Genomic DNA, 19,221 nt, shown 5'->3' on the forward strand with positions numbered 1-19,221 from the left:
TCTAAGCCTCATCTGGTGGGTTGAATACACAGGAAAAGGTGGATATCAGATAGATCTCGTAGAAGCAAATAGTGAGGGTCTGCTAAGAACATCTGGTGGAGCCCTCAGTCAGGGATATGTTCAACCTGTTTGATTGGACCATGTTCTCTGCCTCTAATGCTTATGCGGCTCTCCGTAGCAAGCCGTAAAGTCAGTGGTTTCTGTTGTGGTGCCCCCCCATGAACTTAGGAGATGCTGTCAAGCTGAAGAAGGAGTCCCTTTGAGCCTGGTTGGCTTGTGGGACACAAGAGGCAGCAAGCTGGTACCTTAAGGCAAAGTGTTCTGCTGCCAAGATGGCTGCAAAGCCAAAAACTCAGGCTTTTAAGGAGTTTTGAGAGACCATAGAAACTCCTGGCTGAAGTCAGTGAGGTGGTGAGAATCACCCTGAGAGCCTAAGGTGTCTTTTTTGTTGACAGGCCTCTAAAATGCGCTTGGTGGGCTGACAGACTGGGGTTTCTTTCCCCTTCAACAAGAAGAGGGACCAGAGGGTGTGTTCCAGCTATAGGGGAACAAACTGCTCAGCAGTATCTGCCTAATCCTCTGCAACAGGATAAGCTGAAGACACTGAGTACAAGTACTTATAAATATAAATGCTAAATATTTAATAAATCTTCATAATATATGAGGTTAACCTTCTAACCTGAATATCCATCCATTTTACATCACACTTATCCCTTGCGGGGTCGTGAGGGGTGCTGGTGCCTATCTCCAGCTGTCTACAGGCGAGAGGCGGGGTACACCCTGGACAGGTTGCCAGTCCATCGCAGGGTCACACAGAGACAAACAGGACAAACAACCATCCATGCACACACTCACACCTAAGGAGAATTTAGAGAAGTCATGTTTTGGGAGGCCCTTGAAGGAAGGAAGCTGGAGTACCCAGAGAGAACCCATACATGCACAGGGAGAACAAGCAAACTCCATGCAGAAAGACCAGGATTTGAACCTGGAACCTTCTTGCTGCAAGGCAGCAGTGCTACCCACTGTAACACTGAGCAGCCTGAACAATAAACAACTTTTTGTGGATGTTCTAATTTCTTCACATATCCATGTTCAAGCCACTATTTTCAGATTTATATTTGTTAAAAGAAAATTGAAATCCTTTTTTTTAATGATAAAATCATAATCTTTGTTGGTTTTTCAAGTAAAATCTTGATAGATTAGGTAGAAGTCTGGGAACATCTAGGAAAAAAAAAAGTACAAATCGCTTAGCATCCAGTGTGAAGAGTATTTTAGAATAATCAAAGTGCTTAATATTAAGTTATTTCATCCTGTTTCTATTTCACGAGAAGCCAACGTTTCCTAGAATTTTTCAGAATTTCTCTGAAAATTAGAAGCTAATTTAACATAGCTCAACTTTAATGACTAGGTGATGGAAAAAAATAAGAAAGAAAAACAGTTAAGATATATTTAAAAATGCTACTTTATATATATATATATATATATATATATATATATATATATATATATATATATATATATATATATATATATATATATATATATATATATATAGCTGCAGATGTCTGATTTAGTCTAATTATAAAAAGCACTTTTAATCAAAGGAACCGAGCTGAAAGAACAGGAGAAGAAAGCTCCATAATCCAGTCCTTAGAAGTCTGTGTTATCAGTCCATGACAAACAACACGTCATTCTGAACCCTCCTGCAGAGATGCTCCCTTATCTTCCCTGACAACACGGGAACGCTTGGCTCAAACAAACCCACGCACGTTCTTCAGCACAGATGCACCTGAATGCACACTGACAAACGTACAATCACAGATCGTTTGACAGGAAGAGTCCTGGCAGGTTGGGAACACTGGCACAGCTTTAAAGTGCATGTCAATATCAGTGTACCTGTGCCAGTCCAAATGTCCCTTATGTTGCCATGCCTGTCTCCTCCCTGGCAATAATCGGGGAGAGAAGGCTCTCTGGATACCTCGGTGAGTACTGTGGGCCATCGCTGGCAGCAGTCACAGTACCAGGCCGAGGTGTGCTGCTCTGACGATTATCTGCACGCTGTACGGCTAATTAGGCAACAATGGAGGCTGAGATGAGCCGTCCAAGCTAGCGGAGTGAACAGAGGGTTGAGCAGGTTGCGTCTCCGTCATTCATGTGCCGATTTTCCAAATGTGGTCGGTGAAGGAACAATGAGCAAGCTGCGTAGGAGTCCCCCCCTACACTTTCAGTACATCCAGCTGCCATTTGTGCAAAGGAGAATTTGGTTTGGAGTGATGACTATTACCTAGTGGAAGCTCCGGTTTATTACTCATTTTCTCGACTGAGGTTTAAAGCACTTCTTTCTGAATATTTCGACTATCAAGAACCAGTTGAGCTCCAGGGTTTATTCTGAAGGAAAGATTTCATCAATCTAACATGGTACACCTTTCTGACCAGATGAACACTTAATTCCTCATTACTTCAGTTTAATGTTGGAAGAAAGTAAACCACATTTAGACCTAGAGTTCAGAGGAAATTTAACTCAACTACAGCTAATGATGCCAACTCATTTTGTGATCTCTTTTTTTTTTTCACAAGGAGTAACCTTGACCACTCAGTTTTTCTTCCAGTTTCCAGTGTGATTCCAAAGGGGACAAACCTGACTCTTTTCCCTTGCAATTGATAGATTTTACTTTACATATTCCGAAAGCTGATGTGTTTAACCCTACAACAGCTTCTCTCTTCCTGAAGTCGGACTACACAACTAAAATAGACCTGGGGTCTATCTCGTTTGGAGCCCCCCTTGCAGAGAATCGCATCACTGTGTTCATCCCCATTCACTCTCAATGAGCGCTAAATACCATGACCTCTTACAATATGATTTCCTGTTGGATTAGACACGAAATCGTGTTCAGAGCTTAAAATGAGAAAATTAAATTAATTACTGCTCACAGGTTGGATTTCTGAAACTGGTGTTAAACCAGTTATAGTAATCCATGTAAGTTATTTAATATGGTACTTAGAAATACAAGAAAAAAATCAACTTAATGCTGTATAATTGTTGTTTACATCGGGATAATTACAAAGAATGCACCTTATAACAGGACTTACGTAGACTTAGACAGATTTTATTGTAATTTTGTACACACAGAGTATGCAAAAAGAAATTTCGTTCAGTATAGCTCTCAAGACTATTTAATTTTTAAAGTGCAGCAATGATAAATGCAAACATAATACTGCTATGTGATTTAAAGATTCCAACATTCAGAGTGTTTTTTTTTCTTCTAATAGCAGTGGGGAAGAAACTGTTCTGGAACCTGCTGGATCTGCATCGGATGCTTTGAAGCCTCTTCTCAGAGGGCAGCAGGGAGAACGGTCCATGGTGGGGGTGTGAGGGGTCACTGATGATGATACGGGCTCAGGACACGCAGCGCTGAGATGAAATGTTTTTAATGGAGGGAAGAGGAGCCCAGATGATCTTCTCTGCTGTTCTCACCACTCTTCTTACCCTCTTCCAGTGTCAAAGGTGATCTAAAATCATGTCCTTCCTTCTTAATCTAAAAATCAAGGACTAAACATTTTTAAAAGCTTGAACATATGACTGCGTCTGACTCAACAACATCTGTCGCACTGGTTGAATTGAGGTCCCAGCTATGCAGCGCTGTACACTCATGGCAGACATGATGTTCCCTTGCCTCTATCACCACAGCCCTACCCTCTGTACAGGAGAGAGGAGAACCTTGCCTATTCAGCCAGGCCAACAATTCCCTTTAACGACCCCCCTTTCAGAGACATAGACAGGTACGGGGCATTGACTTAAAAATTTTAAAGTTCTGCACTAAATTTAGATCCAAGTTGAACCAGTTAATTATTGCACTTAAGTAATTTTCCAGTTGAAATTTTCTGCTAGAAGTTGGGAAATGTCGAACTCCCAGTATAGATAAAAGGCAGGATACATTTTTATTAGTAAACTAGTTACATGAATTTATGCCAACGTATTAGAAAGTTAACGTTTTAGAATTAAAGCCACACCAAAAAGTAAATAAAACTCAGTTTTATTCTAAATATAAGTATCTCTTTCAGCATCTGAACAGTTCTAATCAAAATGTTTAGTAGTTAACAATCCCAATAATTCATATATATTCAGTGTAAAAATTTGGAAATTCGGAGCTAAATTAGCATCAGATGTAAATATACATTTATTAGGTTAGCTTATTTTATAATTGATTTTAGTAAAACTAATGAAATCTGATACAAACTTCTAAACTATCTATAAAAAGTAAGCTAGTTAAGTTCCTTCATGTTTACAGCTGAAAACTCAAGCTAAGTTGTTAACCTGTGTGATTTAGGGTGTTTAATGAATAACTGCTTCAGCCTCCTCACCTGCAGGGAAGCCATCCCAGATCTCCAGCCAGTCGTATCGGCAGACGGCGCCTGGCGGCGGCGTTGTATCTGGTTCCATGTCGAAACTGTTGAAGTCCACAACGATCTCTGCCATGTTGGCGGCAAATATCATGAAGGTGCAGTCCAGATTGTTTGGGTACTTGTCAGGAAATCCTGGTGTCTCAATGATGCCGCTGGAAGCAGTGAAGTTTCTGGAGCATTCTGGACCTGAGGAGGACACAGATTATGACTTTAAGGATCCAAAACATCCTTGAAATCAGAGGACAGTAAAGCCTCACAATGTGTTTCAGCCTCATTTGAGTTTTGAAACTTGAATATATAACAGTAGAATTAGAGAACCACACTTATTTCTAATCCCCTCATCATTTGAAAATACTGTTTCCAAGCCTCCAGGTTATTTTCTGAAGTCAGAGCTGAATAAACACTGAAACAGGCAAAACTGATCCTTTATCGGTGTTGCTTTCAAATGAGGAGAAACAGCCAATCAACATCACAGATCCACCTCTTTACTCTACCAAGGATATAAGGGGGTTCTCTACATACAGTATTTCTTTGCTTCACATTCGACACACCTGGAGCGTTACTGCAGGAAAAATTATCCTCATATAAACAAAGTTCACGATGGCAGGTTAAGTCCAAGCAGATTTGAGTAAATTAAGGGATAAAAATGGCTTTTTCAATCCAATTCAATTCAGTTTATTTATATAGCGCCAATTCTCAACACATGTCATGTCAAAGACACTTTACAGAGACAATTCAACCAGATCATACAGTCGGATCGGTTTAAAGCTTTCTATCTAAGGTAAAACAGCTGTTTGCATCGACCCATTGATTCAAAGGCAATCCTTCACACCAAACATGCTTGTAGCGACAGTGGAGAGAAAAAAACTTCCTTTTAATAGGAAGAAATCTCCAACAGAACCAGAACCAGGATCAGTGTTTCCAGTTTTTCCTGCTATTACTTCAAAATAACCAGCTGGCATGTAAACAGCGCGCTGACTTTAAGGTCCTTATGCTGCTGTTAAATAACCAGCTTTGGATATTTTATTTTTTTTTTTTATTCTATTATCTCCTCTACCTACCTTATCATTATGTCATTATCAAAAAATTCAGGTGGGGAGTCCTCTGCTTTACTTTTGAAAGGCATCTTTTATTGTATTTCCTGTTCTGAATGGTGGTTGAGAGGAATAGATCCCTGTATTGGTGAAGGATAACTGATTAAATGCTATTGATGAAAAAAATATCTCTTTACACTTATTGTTTCCACCTCTAAAACTAAAGGTTGCATTTGAAATAAAAACTTTACAAGACTATGCAGCTGGAATAGGCGAGATTTAGTTTAATTCATCTGTATCCATTTTTACAGACTTTTAAATCTTTAATTTCCTTTAAAGAACCTTAAAAACCTTTAAATAGGAATGCTTTACAACTTTCACAGTTGTGTCAGTTTTTGTAGAGGGCTCAGTAGCCCATATGGAGTCAATGAAAATCACCAATTAATCCAGATATATTTTAAAGAAAACAATATTTGTCCTTCTGAGGCGAAACCAATGACGTCTGTCTTCTCTTTCCCTGTGGGTCCCATCTGGGCCTGCGTTGAGTTTGACTTGTATTTACTGGCTGTCTCTGGCAATTTGAACATGTCAACATGAAACAACACGTATAAAGAGATGAACTAACAAACAAACTGAGGCAAAGCTGCAAAACATTCACACACACTGCATGAAAAGTGGGATTTTCGTCAATATACGGCACTGTAGATTGTCGTGGAACTTCAGGTTAGCGGCAGTATACGGCAATTTGCAGGCTTCGACGAAAACTCCCGGAAATTGTCAGAAATTGACGTGGAATTTCTTAGGCAGTGTTCCCCCCATGCCTCCCCCCCATGGAATTCTAGGGGAGGCTTTAACATGTAAATGAACATGCTGTGAGCTATACAAATGCAAACCAGGGTTGCAGGGGGGGGTTTTACCCCCCCCTGCAACCCTGGGTAAGAAAATCTCTGATACAAAGAGATCAGGTATAGCCTCTTACATTTTAGCTTGAATTGATTTATTTAATTAAAGTATAGAGACCAAAACAGATCTTTAGCTGACAGAGCAATACATTTAGAGCAGTAATTATTTTTTTTTAAATTTGCATTTAAGATAAAAAATAAAATGTTGTCTGTCAATATGCTCAATTCACAATTACTTAAGTGGAAAAGTTTCAAGAAATGATTCTGAGATGATTCACTTTATAACATGGCGCATTATCCTGTTGGAAGTAGCCATCAGAAGATTGGTACACTGTGGTCATAAGGTCATAGGTCAGCATGCTAAATTGGTTTTAAGTGGCCCAAAGTGTGGCAATAAATATCCCCCAAATAGATGGTAGAAATAGATCAGGCTCAGTATAGCCTAATTATAGACTCTTACATTTTAGCTTGAATTGATTTATTTAATTAAAGTACGCTAGATTACTGTGTATGCAAATGTTATGTAAAAAAAATACACAAAATAATTTACTTCAAAAATTAGTTTTAATCAGAATCAGTTGGCTGTAATGGTTAATTTTTTTTTTTAGATTTCCACTTTTTTTTTTTTGTTATTGAATATATAAGAAAACAATAACAATCTCAAATAACAAGTCAATAACAAATATTTCAATACAAGAAGAAATATCACAACTCCTGCTTTTGAAAAATAAAATTAAATGCACAGGCTGGAACAAAGTATAAAATAAAATAAAATAAATAAAAATAAATAAAATAATAATAGTAGTTAAAGTAAATTAATCAGTGGGGACTACCAACTGAAATTCTTCAATTAACTCAAACAATTTAATTGCATTTAAATTCTGCATCTTTCTCAGACATCTTTTGAAAAGGGAAAGTTCATTTTTGAGAGCAGAGATTGGGAGGGAGCATTTTGCATAGCGACATTTATGGATATAATACTTTGTTACAATTATTAGAATATTGATTAAAAATTCCAAATGTTTTTTTCTTTAATGGATAAACCGAATTGAATGTTTTGCCAGGAAATAAAATCTAAATTTATTGTTTTAGTTTTTGGGAATATATACAAACTATGCTCTAATTTCTAGATACCGATCTGTTTTTACTATAATTTAATTTGACAAACCGGGTCTTCTCTACATTCTTTTTTCTGTTTGGTGCGATTGCAATAGCGGGTCTTGATCTGGACGGACCGGAGGGGAGCAAAAAATAGCTCAGCTCCGTATTTTGACGGTGAAGGACGGAGAAGACGTACGTGGGCGGTGACGAGCGGAGGATGTGGAACAGCTCTCATTGATTTACATGACAGACAAGTAATACAGATAGTAGGATGGACATTTTATTAGAAATAAATCATACACTGTTCAGAATACGAAACATGGGGCTGATAGTTACATTTGTGTGGGTTCCAGCACATATTGGGGCGGAAGGAAACGAGAGGGCAGATAAAATGGCAAAAAGGGCAATTAAACATTCTATTAGTTTTATAGTTAAAATAAGTAAATCAGAAGGAAAGAGTATTATTAAAGAGAAACTTATGGAAATTTGGCAAAAAAGGTGGGATGAAGATAAAACAGGAAGATGGTTTTATAAAATTCAGAAGATGGTAGGAGAAAGAAGAAATGGAAGAAGAAATAGAAAGGATGAAAGAGTGATAACAAGGTTAAGATTTGGTCATACAGGACTTAATCATACACTTTTTAAAATACAAAAACATAAAACGGGCAAATGTGATTTCTGTGATAAATATGAAACCATAGAACATGTTATATTAGAATGTCATAAATATGAAAAAGAGAGAAGATATATGAGAAGAGAGTTTGAAGACATTAAGGAGAAGGTTAATTTATTAGATATACTGAGGAAAAATTTAGGGAGTAAACACATACAAATAATTATTCGATTTCTAAAGAAAACGAAATTATTCCATAGAATTTAATTATAGTAAGTGTGTTTGTGAGTGAAGGAATGATATACAAAGCTGTGCACAAATATGTTTATATTTTTAAGTGTGAATGTTTGAATGTATGTTTAGAAGAAGTTAGGGTAGAATGTATCAGGATCAATATTTAAACCATCACGAACCACACTCCATACCAGTAAGTGGCGGTAATGCTACTAACAGTTTGTTGCCAACCGCCATAAAACTCGACAAGAAGAAGAAGAAGACAGACAAGTACTCCGTACGTGAGCGGGGCGGAGCGCTGACGGAGTATGTGGAATCTGGGGGTAAAGGAGGACAAATACACGTCCGGCTGGGTGCAGCGCCGGACGCCGGACAGTGCAATGAAAATCCGGACTGTCCGCCCTAAAGCCGGACATCTGGCCACCCTATCTGCAGTCGAGCAACTTTGCGGGATATATACGAACTCGAGGAAGAGAAGACGGGTGCACAACGCCACGCTAGCGGTAAATATGTTCGATTACTGGTAGCTATGCTAAAAGCAGCCTAGCTTAGCTAGGCAAGCTAAAGACAACCTAGCCTAGCTAGGTAAGCTAAAAGCAGCCTAGCCTAAAGCTTTACTAAAGTGTATTTTTTGTGATTCACAGGAAGCATTATGCCGTCTTAACAACTCGGAGACTAATTGCAGGCGCTATGAACCGGCAGGGGTAAGGTTTAAAGAATATGCTTTCATTTTGCGGTAAAAGGACATGGATACGGATGGATACCGACCATAGCTGTACTTTTTTTATTTTTTTCACAGACTACAGTCGCCTCACAATGAGGCGGTGACCTCCTATTTGCTTGGATTTGCACGATGTTGATAAAGACGACATTGTGTGTAAGTGACTTGTTTTAATGTTTTCTCCTTCCTTGTTACTGTGACTTGCGTTTGATTTTTTTTATTTTTTTATTCATACCACTCTCATTTAATTGTTTTCCAGCTGCCTGTAAGACGTATTATGAGACGGTACGCAGGAGCTTCAGATACACGCTGCTAGCCAGCACGCTGCGTGCGGAGGCCGCCAGGCTATCTGCTCGGAGTCGGGCCAGACGAAAGAGGGTAAGACTTTATTTGGTGACTATTTTTCAGGCGCATTGATAGATGTGTTGTGTCCATACGCAGTGCGCTGATTCATGTTTTTTTTTTCAGCTGCTGAAGGCGAGGCAGAGTGTGCTGGCAGATGAGGAAGTGGAACTCTGTAAGTCCGCCACCGTCGACCTCATGTCCGACGAAGAAGATGGCGTCGTCGGCGGTGTCTCTGGATGGATTGTACGGTCGCCGCCATTTCGTAGGCCGGATCTCACTGAACTCTGTGTTAAGCTGCAGTCCCGGTTAGAAGCGATGTCGAAGTACAAGGCCACGCACAGTATGCGTCTGCACATCGGACCTGCCTCGGAGGGAATGCTGCCTGTTACCTCCAACCCCGAGGAAGCAAACGGACCGTTCACGGAGTTGTAATTTTTAGATACGCATGTGTTTGGATATGCGTTGTATATAGTTGTGTGTGTTTTAATAAAGCTCTTTCTTTGCATAAACAGCTTCCTGGCAAATGTTCATTTCCTGTATAAATTCATTCATGTCCTTGATGGTAGCATAATAATTGTGTAGTAGTGTAGGATAACATAAATACACAGCATATGAATGAATAAATATATGAATATATATATATATATGAATGAATAAATATATATATATGAATAAATATATATATGTAAATATATATATATGCCAACCAATCACGAGCGACTTCACTTGTTTAAAAAGAAGTGGTTCCGTCCAATACTCAGTAAGAAAATTAAAGCCTGGCGTGGCCACGTGTGGTTTTGCTGCCAATCACGAGCGATTTCATTTGTTTGAGAATAGTGGTTTCAGCCAATACTGAGAAGGTTATTCAAGCCAGACCTGGCCAGCCGCGCGGGTTTGCTGCATTCATATGCTAATTAGGGCCATTAGTACAGCTGATCGCTCTCCACCTACGTCACTGTCCGTTTCCGACAATTTGTGGCACGACAAACGCGGACAAGCACGGGTTGCAAATTGTCGGAAACTGACGAAAATCAGGCAGATCTGCGGGAGTTTACGGGGGTTTACGGGGACGAAAATCTCACTTTTCATGCAGTGACACAGACAGAAATCCACAGATTTATTTGCCTGTATATACTGTCCTAAGTATGAGTTTTCTTGCAGTATAAGAAAACATAACAAAAACTGCACTGCAAAAAATATAAATCTCAATAAGTTATTTTTTCTTAAAATAAGTGTGTTTTTCCTTGATTTGAGGAGGTAAGTAAGACACTTTGCCAATGGAACAAGACAATTTCCTTTTAAAATAAGAAAAAACTATTTTATCGTCTTATTTCAAGTAAATATTATCTAACTATCTTATTTTAAGAGTGAAAATACTCATTCCATTGGCAAATCATCTTATTTACCTGCTCAAATTAAGGCTAAATATACTTAATTTAAGCCATTTTTTACTTATTTCTGGATTGTTTTTTCAGTGTGGAAACAAAGTCCAGTGGAATATTTTTAACTTTCTTTTTTGTGTGGAAAAAGTGTCCAAAATGAGTCAATGTTAAAAACAAATTGTCAAAGAGTTTCCTTAAATTGGATTAAGAGAACTTTAACAAATTAGACTAATATTGTCAAAGGTTTTTCATCTAATTATAGAGGTAATAAAGGTCAGTCACATTTAAGCAGTAGTTTTTAATGTTAGTTTATCCGCCTGTGAAACAGCAGAGATGTTTATTTCTTTTAACAGAAACGTTTGAGCTGTTTGGTCACATCTATTACCTCTCTTTAGACTTCCCTAAGCATTTTTTTAATGTTTTTTTAAGGATTTTTTTTGCTAAAGGTTAAAGTTTGGATCCTAAACGCATTCTTTATTCTTTATTTCTTTATTCTCAATATATAAATGCATGAATTTTTCTGGTTTTGTTTCATTTGCCGTCACTCTTGTTTTAAAAGGTGGACTTTCCCCACCCAGCAAGCAGAAGAGCAGGACATTTTTTTTCTTTTTACAAAACAAAAGCCTTAGAATGCAAACAGTTTCCTTTTTGTTGGTCAAAACTGTGAATTAAACAGTTTCGCCAAACAGCACTGGTTCAAATGGATTGAAATTATGCACTTTAACTTTGAAGAGAAAAAAAAAACCCTTCAGAGAGCGGTTTAATGATTATTTTTAGCGTGGTTAACCGTTAGCTAACCGCTAGCTAGCCGCTAAAATGTCTGTTGTTTGTTCTGTGATACACAGATCAGTTTGGTGAAGGCATTTCAATTTCAAACTCATATCAGTTGGAGATATCATTACAGTAAGCTGTATATGAAGGTGCTACATCAGAAAGTGACAGAATAAGAAAAAATAGATAACAGTAGAAACATTTAAAATGGACACAACTATCAAAGTCAAGTAGAAAGTTGTCTGCTTTTGTTATGTTACCTGATGTAGGGAAGGACTAATCAACTCTTAGATTTCTGACAGAAAAAAAATCTTCAAACATTTTGTGAACTTTTACATGAAAGAGAGTTAAAATCAAAGCTGAGGAAACTCAAAAGGTATAGCATAGTGAAAAAAAACAACAACTCCAGACTTCGGATGCAAAACAAATCCAGGCACTAATAGAGCCTCTCAGAGGCAACCTTTAATTTTCCTGCTAAATATTTCCCCTCAATAGTAAGATAAACAACATTTCACTTATTTAAAAAAAAACATAAATCAGTAAGCCAACAATTCTACTAGTCTGCTCTTCTAGCAGAGTTTGGTTAAGCAGCGACCTCCCCCTAACACATGGGTATGAGTATAAACTCAGCTCACATTGCAGAGACACAGTGTGGTCATGTGTTTTAATGGATCATATATTATTAATTTTTTACAAGCTATGCTTCTTTATGTTACATTACTGATAACATAATAATGTCTACTTCAACATGCAGAGATGGGAAGTAACGAAGTACAAATACTACTGTACTCAAGTAGATTTTTCTGATATTTTTACTTTACTTATTTTTATGAGGACTTTTTACTTCTACTCCTTACATTTTTACACAAATATCTGTACTTTCTACTCCTTACATTTTAAAAAATTGGCTCGTTACTTTAGTTTTGAATCATTTCAATGAAGTTACCGTTATTATTTTTCACGTCATCAATACCAAATTCAGTCTAATTGGATGGGAATCTACGTTGCATTTGACGCACCACTACAAGATGAATCGACAGATTCGGCGGTATTCATTCACGGCAAATCATTGCAGCTTGGTGGCGGTGGCGTTAGCATAGTAGCATGGACGACGAGATGATTGAAAATTAACACAACGGAGATCTAGTATTATTGGCAGACATCCATTTAAAATGTAGGCAACGGCATGAAAAAAGTGGTTTCTACTTTTACTTTTATACTTTAAGTAAATTTACAAGCCTGTACTTTGTTACTTTTACTTGAGTAAAGAAGTTTAATCAGTACTTCCACTTTTACCAGAGTATTTTTTAACACAAGTATCTGTACTTTTACTCAAGTACGGAAAGTGAGTACTTTTGCCATCTCTGTCAGCATGTTAACTAGCAGTATTAGTTTTTACTTTTAGCTATCGTTCACGATTTCTGGAAACAACACAGGACACAACACCAAAACAACAACAACATAATCAATCAATCAATCAATCAATCAATCAATCAATCAATCAATCAATAACAGTGAAAAAGCGCCAGGCTCTGGTGCAATTTTCAATCTAAATGTTAACAGGAAAAGTTTTTATAACTAGAACAGATGAACTGGCAGCCCATGAAAGGGGACAACAATCACTGTTACTCTGATGCTCACTTTGAAATGTTTTAAGGAAGAATCTCATAAGAACTATATTAATGGTCCATTATTAGGCATAAAAAAGGCAACAAGCTGCTGAAGTTCAAAGAAAAACTTCAAGGGAGTGGGGGCCTAGTGGTTAGAGTGCATAGGGCATAGAGTTTGGAATCTTGAGGTTCTCAGTTTGAGCCCCCCTCCCACAGACTGCCACTCTAGGACTCTGAGCAAGACCCTTAACCCCACACTGCTCCCCGGGCGCCGCGCAATGGCAGCCACTGCTCCCCAAGGGGATGGGTTAAATGCAGATGCACATTTCTCCAATGTGAGATTAATAAAGTTCAATAAAAAATGATATAAGAAATCAATATCAATAAAACTCCAATCAGAATACTTTCTACTTCCTTTTTTTATAGATATGTTCATAAATTTTTGTTTAACAACAACATAACATAGAACACAAGCTCAGCAGTGCAGAAAAGAGAAGTTAAGATAGGGAGCACACACATTTGCATCATCACAGGATCCAAATCTAAGCATTTATAAAGTCTTGCGACAGGATGGTAGACACGTGTCCTTCGGCATAGTCCAGGAAGGGCTTCCATGTGCGTCCAAAAGTGTCAGTCTTAGAGTGGACAAGGCCAACAGAAAGTCAAGAGGGATATATTCTAAAATAAACTTCTTCCACCCAAAAATAGAAGGAGATTTATTAGAGATTTAATGTAACAAAATATTCTTTTGAGGACAAAAAAAAAATAGGACATTATACAAATTGCTCTTGTTTTGATTTTGGATATGTTTGTTTGGTAGACCAAGAAGAAGAGATCAATATAGGTTTTAATAATTGTCCTAGTTTCCACCAGAACAGATTCCCAGTATATCTGGATCTTAGACATGTCCAGAGACAGCGTGTGAGGCTGCCTCATGTATTTTGCATTTAGGGCAAAGTGAAGAAGACTCTGGTTTAAACTTAGACATCCGTTTTGGGGACAGATGAGCTCTATGTAGAAATTGGCCCTTTTTACTTTCTAATACCAAAAGTCAGAGAAAAATAAAAGAGAACTGAATGACAGCAGACTTTCTCCCATAACAATTGTCTCAGAACCAGAGAGCGTTATTTGTATGGTTGATAACTCCATGCCGCATTACAGCTTTCTATTTATATAAATGACTTAATTTGTTCATAAACTCAAGCGATCAAATAGCAGAGATAAACATGTAAACGAAGCAGCAGCCATTTTTTTGGAAGCAAGCCATTTTTGAGAAGGTCACATCCTGGATGAAAGGCTCTGTCGGCTCTCATCCGTCATCCCTGCCGGCGGCTCACACCTCGACATGAGCGATGTCACAAGACAGAGACGGATGTCTGCGAATGGGAGATGACACGAAACATGGATGAGGGGGAAGCATCCCTTAGAGGCAAGGACTGTGCGTGTGAAAGTTAACATGCTGGAGGAGGAGGAGGAGGGTTCTCATGTTGCCGGGCCAGATGTGACCTGTGCGAGCATGCGAGTAAACATAAATCCACACGGAAAGGGGAGCGCATGCACACACATACCGCTGAGGACCCCTTGCTGTTGACACAGGTGGTGTCATTAGAGGGCTGACATGATAAATGATGAAGAGGGACGGTCGCGAGGGGTGAAGCATGTTTCGATCCTGCTCAGCCGGCACGATATGGCGAGGGTCTGTGAAATACGCAGCTGGGGCCTCAAATGTGTGATCTAGTTTAAAACAGTCTCACATTTATGCATTAAATGTGTTTAAAACATCCCTCATTTCACTGTTCTATGAATTTCCTATAAAAACTAAAAGACTTAACTACCTTAAACCAGTTTTTTACTATTTAACATTGTGTATTATTTCCTTAAAGTAGAAAGTACACCTTGCTCAGTGGCCTGCTTTTATGCATATCTCTCTCTGGTAATGAAACAATCAATTGAACTGTTTCTTTCTGGGATTTAGAAACCGATGGAAATGCCTCTTCTGGTATCTTTGCGTAATTGCTTTGGGTTATGTGTCGTATAGAAAGTACACCTGGGTCAGCAGTTTTGTCTTTAGATTTCTTTATTCATTAATTGACAAAACTGTCCCTCCAAGTATATTTGTATAATCTCTCTGGGTTTTTGTCCAATAGGAAATACACCTGGTTCAATGCTTTTCTAAGTGGTGTCTTTTCTGGAAGGGAGTCACTGATAAACTTCCTGTCACCATTAATTATTTATAATCTGTGTTTTCTCTACTATGAAGGTACACCCGCGTTCTTATTATTATTTAATCCTCGGTGGCAGACTGGTTGTGTTTACAGAAGCAGTTATCGAAACCGACCAATGGACAACAATATTGCTGACATTAAATCTTTGTTTTTGGCATCACTGTTATATAGAAAGTGTGATTGGTATCTTTTTTATGATATTTATTTTATTTCTGAGCAAATGTTTTCAATGTTTTTGATTTCATAAAACTTTCTGTTTCTTTCTCCCTTTAGAAAGTGGTTCTGACCCTTTCCTGATGTAATCAACTGAATTAGATTTTTTTTCCCCAACATGTCTTTATTAGAATTTTAGTACGGTAGTATAAACAAACATCTTGAACAATATGCAAAATGTGACAATAACAGTAGTAGTATTTACTTCTCAAGCCACAATAAAATACAAAAAAGGAGTGCCTCTCACAATCCTGGTTCCAATGCAACTGGTCACATAATCCACATATCCTCTTTATATTGAGACTTAAGTTTAACAGTATATTTCCTCGTATAAAATTGTCTTTAGGAACTGCAGTTAACATGTTATTCCGTCACTCTTCTTCTGAGAAGTTCAAATTCTTGACATACCTAATGAAGAAATTCCAGATGGACTCAAACAGATAACGTTTCTAAGTCAATTAGAATTGATTGTATTGGGTGTGCCAGTGGTTCAGTGGGGCTTAGTCCTTGACGAGGCCGACCCGGGTTCGAATTCGGCCTGTGGTTCTTTGCTGCATGTCTCTCATACCCCCTTTCCTGTCAGCCTACTTTAGAAAAAAACAAGCTACTAGTGTTGTAATAACAAAAAGAAAAAGAATTGATTGTATTACATATTATAATAAATTAGACAAAATATAAAGTGATCTCATTTTGACTATATGACTGGGATAGACCAGGGGGTAAATGTATGGATTGTCATTAAAAGTGGATTAGGATAAATTATTTATTGAGGCTGTCTTGAAATGATTGTTAACAACAGCTGCTCCACAAATAAACTGACACTAAACTTAAATAGTTTGCAAGAAGTATGAAAAGATCAAGTAAGTAAAATTCAAAGGTTAGACCAATGTTATTGTGTCTGTTTTCAAAGCAAAATATATTTGGTCCGATGTCTCCAGATTCTCACCACTTTATTTATTTATTTCTCTTATTTGTACATAGACCACCCTTCAATCAGCGGTGGGTAGGAATTCTTCTCAGGGGAAACAAACAGACATGTGTTTCTGGTTAAAACCAAGAAAAAGAGCTGGATGAATATAGTTGCAGGAGGATGGACATAGAGTTCCCACTTGGTTGTCATTTATAAATGAAATCTGCGCTGTGGTCAGAATACAGGGTGGAGCGATATGACCCGTTACTGCAAAACACTAATTACCCGCTGCCACTGAATGCCGTTTTTAAAGCCAAGCGGAGTGTGTCATCTGGATGAGCACTGCAGTTTCTAATGGCAGTGTTTAGGGGTTTGCATGTTTGTAATAACAGACAGGGAGTAGGCAGGCGGAGATAGGAGCTGAAGCCACAGACAGATGCACGGAAATGCAGAGGAGTAGGTGAGGTTGAATGCAGCACACAGCAAAATTTCACTCAAAGATTTCAACACCAATCTTTTTCTGGACTTTGTTGTTAGAAACCATCAATAAATCAGGAAGAAATAGTTTCCTGTGTGAAAGTAACTCTGCGTGCACAGCAATCCACGCAACTTCCTCATGCTGTGGGTTTTACTTTGATGACGGAGCAAAACCATTCTCCTGGTGTGGTAACTCAACCACAATGACTTTGTTATGAAAGTATATAGAAGGATTGTTGCTTTTTATTTTTGACCAAACTGCAAATGTGGCTTTTTCTCAGTTTTCTAAATGCTTAGAGTACAAAAAAATAAAATGTTCCAGCAAAGTTGATTTTGATTATAGCGTCAGATGAGGCTACAAATTCCGTGGAAAAGATGAATAGACAATAAATTTAATTTCAGACCAAAATGCATTCCAGACATGGATTATCATGAATATTTATAGAGTCTGGGTGGAGGCCTTTTAAAACCAACAACCACAACCAACATCTATCTACACCAGGCTTGTTGGAAATAACATTACATCAACAAAAATAAATCTTTTATAAATGTTTTCACAACAAAAGTGCTCCAGTTTATAAAACAATATAGATATCAAAGATCAAAAGACTCAAAGTCTGTTTTGACATCAAATCTAGCTGTACTGGATTTAATTAACTAGATCAAAACGAAGAAATTATCTATGTTAATTTGAAATGCATGTCATTGGACGGCATTAAAGAAACATATTAGACTAAGTTGGAACAAAAGCGACTGAAATGAAGACATTAAGACTAATTTAGAAAGAATGAAAAAAGGCCTGGATCTGTTTTACATATATTGATTAGACTGAATCAAGTGGAATTAGAGAAAAGAATCATAGGCCGTTTCTCAATATGTATACTTGTGCGTTCTCGTGTGCTCTAGTGCTGTTCCAATTCACAAGAACAGCAGACAGTGAACGGACGAAGACCCCAGATGTTGTTCTCGCCCCTCCCTCTTTACCCAGCATGCATGAGAGCAGACTTGTCCATTCTTGAGATTGACAGCAGTCCCAGCATGCACTGCGGCAGCAGCAGCTTTCAATGGAGCCTTCACAGAGCTCAGAGTATAAAGTTAAAAGTTCTCTTTTCTGTTGCTGTTGTTCAAGAAAAGTATGTTTTAAGATCATATGAGGTGAAAACATTATACTGTCAAGGGTAGGGTGACCAGATTTGGGTTTCTGAAAAGGAGGAAATTTTTTTGGGGGGGTGGGCGGCACCGCACCGGGCATTCGAACTATCAGCTCTGGGGCTGGTCCTGGTACGGAGCCAGCCGGGGACAGAGCGACCGAACCCGACCCGGTGATGGTATGCTTCCCCCCGCAGGGGTATAAAAAAAATAGAAACTCAGTGTCTGTAAACTAAAATAAATTTGAATTTCAAGTTTTTTTTTATAATTAAAGAATGATGGATTAAACTTGTTTCCTTTGGATTTAATTGTAAAAAATAATAATTTGGGCTCTAAATTAGATTACTTGCATTCAATAATAATCATCCTGAATAATAAAAAATCTGATGATGCTTGGATGTTTGGATATATTTAGATACATTAACACATAACAAACTCCAGATGTGAGTTTAATGACATTAACTTTATTTTGATTATAATGAATTAGAATTTGGAGAGAACTAGACAGTATTTTTTAAAGAACTTAATTCAAATGTGACGAAAAAAAAAAAGGTGTAACTGAAATACTTTTAAATTATTCCGACTTTCCAATGAATAGATTGAGCTCAGATTTGGATTGTTTTTGACTTAATAGCTTAAAAATGGAACAATATTTAGCATTCAGTTGGATTGTGCATTGTTATAAAAATATTGCACTCATGGACTTATAGAAGAAAATAAGAATACGCTGAACTAAGATGGAGGATTTGTGATTTAATTTAACTTCAAACTACATTGAATTCACCTAAATGAATAAAAGTTTTTATTTGAATTGATGAGGTTGACAAAAAAATGTATAATTTGCTGCTGTTGTTGTATATTAGTGCCAAATGCTTTTTATTTTTCTTCTTTCCAACATCTATAACCAAAAAATGTCACCATGTTTATACATAAATGAATCAAAGGGCCAAAATGAAACATCTACTTAGTAAAAAAATACGCTTTCACATGTAGGTTAGATAGTCACAGATTAAACACATTCAAAATGTATTCAACTGAACTCGTGTTTCTTTTTTTTTCCAATAATCTTTGCCTGGGTCCTGCTGGCACCGCTGCATTTACTCTATTCAGAATAATATCCCAGATCAAAA

The 19,221-nt window shown here is 37.6% G+C and overlaps 1 protein-coding gene across 2 annotated transcripts in view; it reads right to left on the bottom strand.

Annotated features, from left to right (window-relative positions):
- LOC119787133 (neuropilin-1a-like) overlaps positions 1-19,221 on the bottom strand; it is a 106,842-nt gene that overhangs the window by 53,106 nt on the left and 34,515 nt on the right. For both annotated transcript variants that reach the window (XM_038290776.1, XM_038290777.1), the window contains exon 4: positions 4,363-4,590. In XM_038290776.1, the coding sequence (XP_038146704.1) occupies positions 4,363-4,590 (228 nt within the window). The remainder of the gene's footprint in view (positions 1-4,362; positions 4,591-19,221) is intronic.

The sequence above is a fragment of the Cyprinodon tularosa genome, unplaced genomic scaffold (assembly GCF_016077235.1).
Source record: "Cyprinodon tularosa strain WSP-4 unplaced genomic scaffold, ASM1607723v1 ctg289, whole genome shotgun sequence".
Lineage (NCBI taxonomy): Eukaryota > Metazoa > Chordata > Actinopteri > Cyprinodontiformes > Cyprinodontidae > Cyprinodon > Cyprinodon tularosa.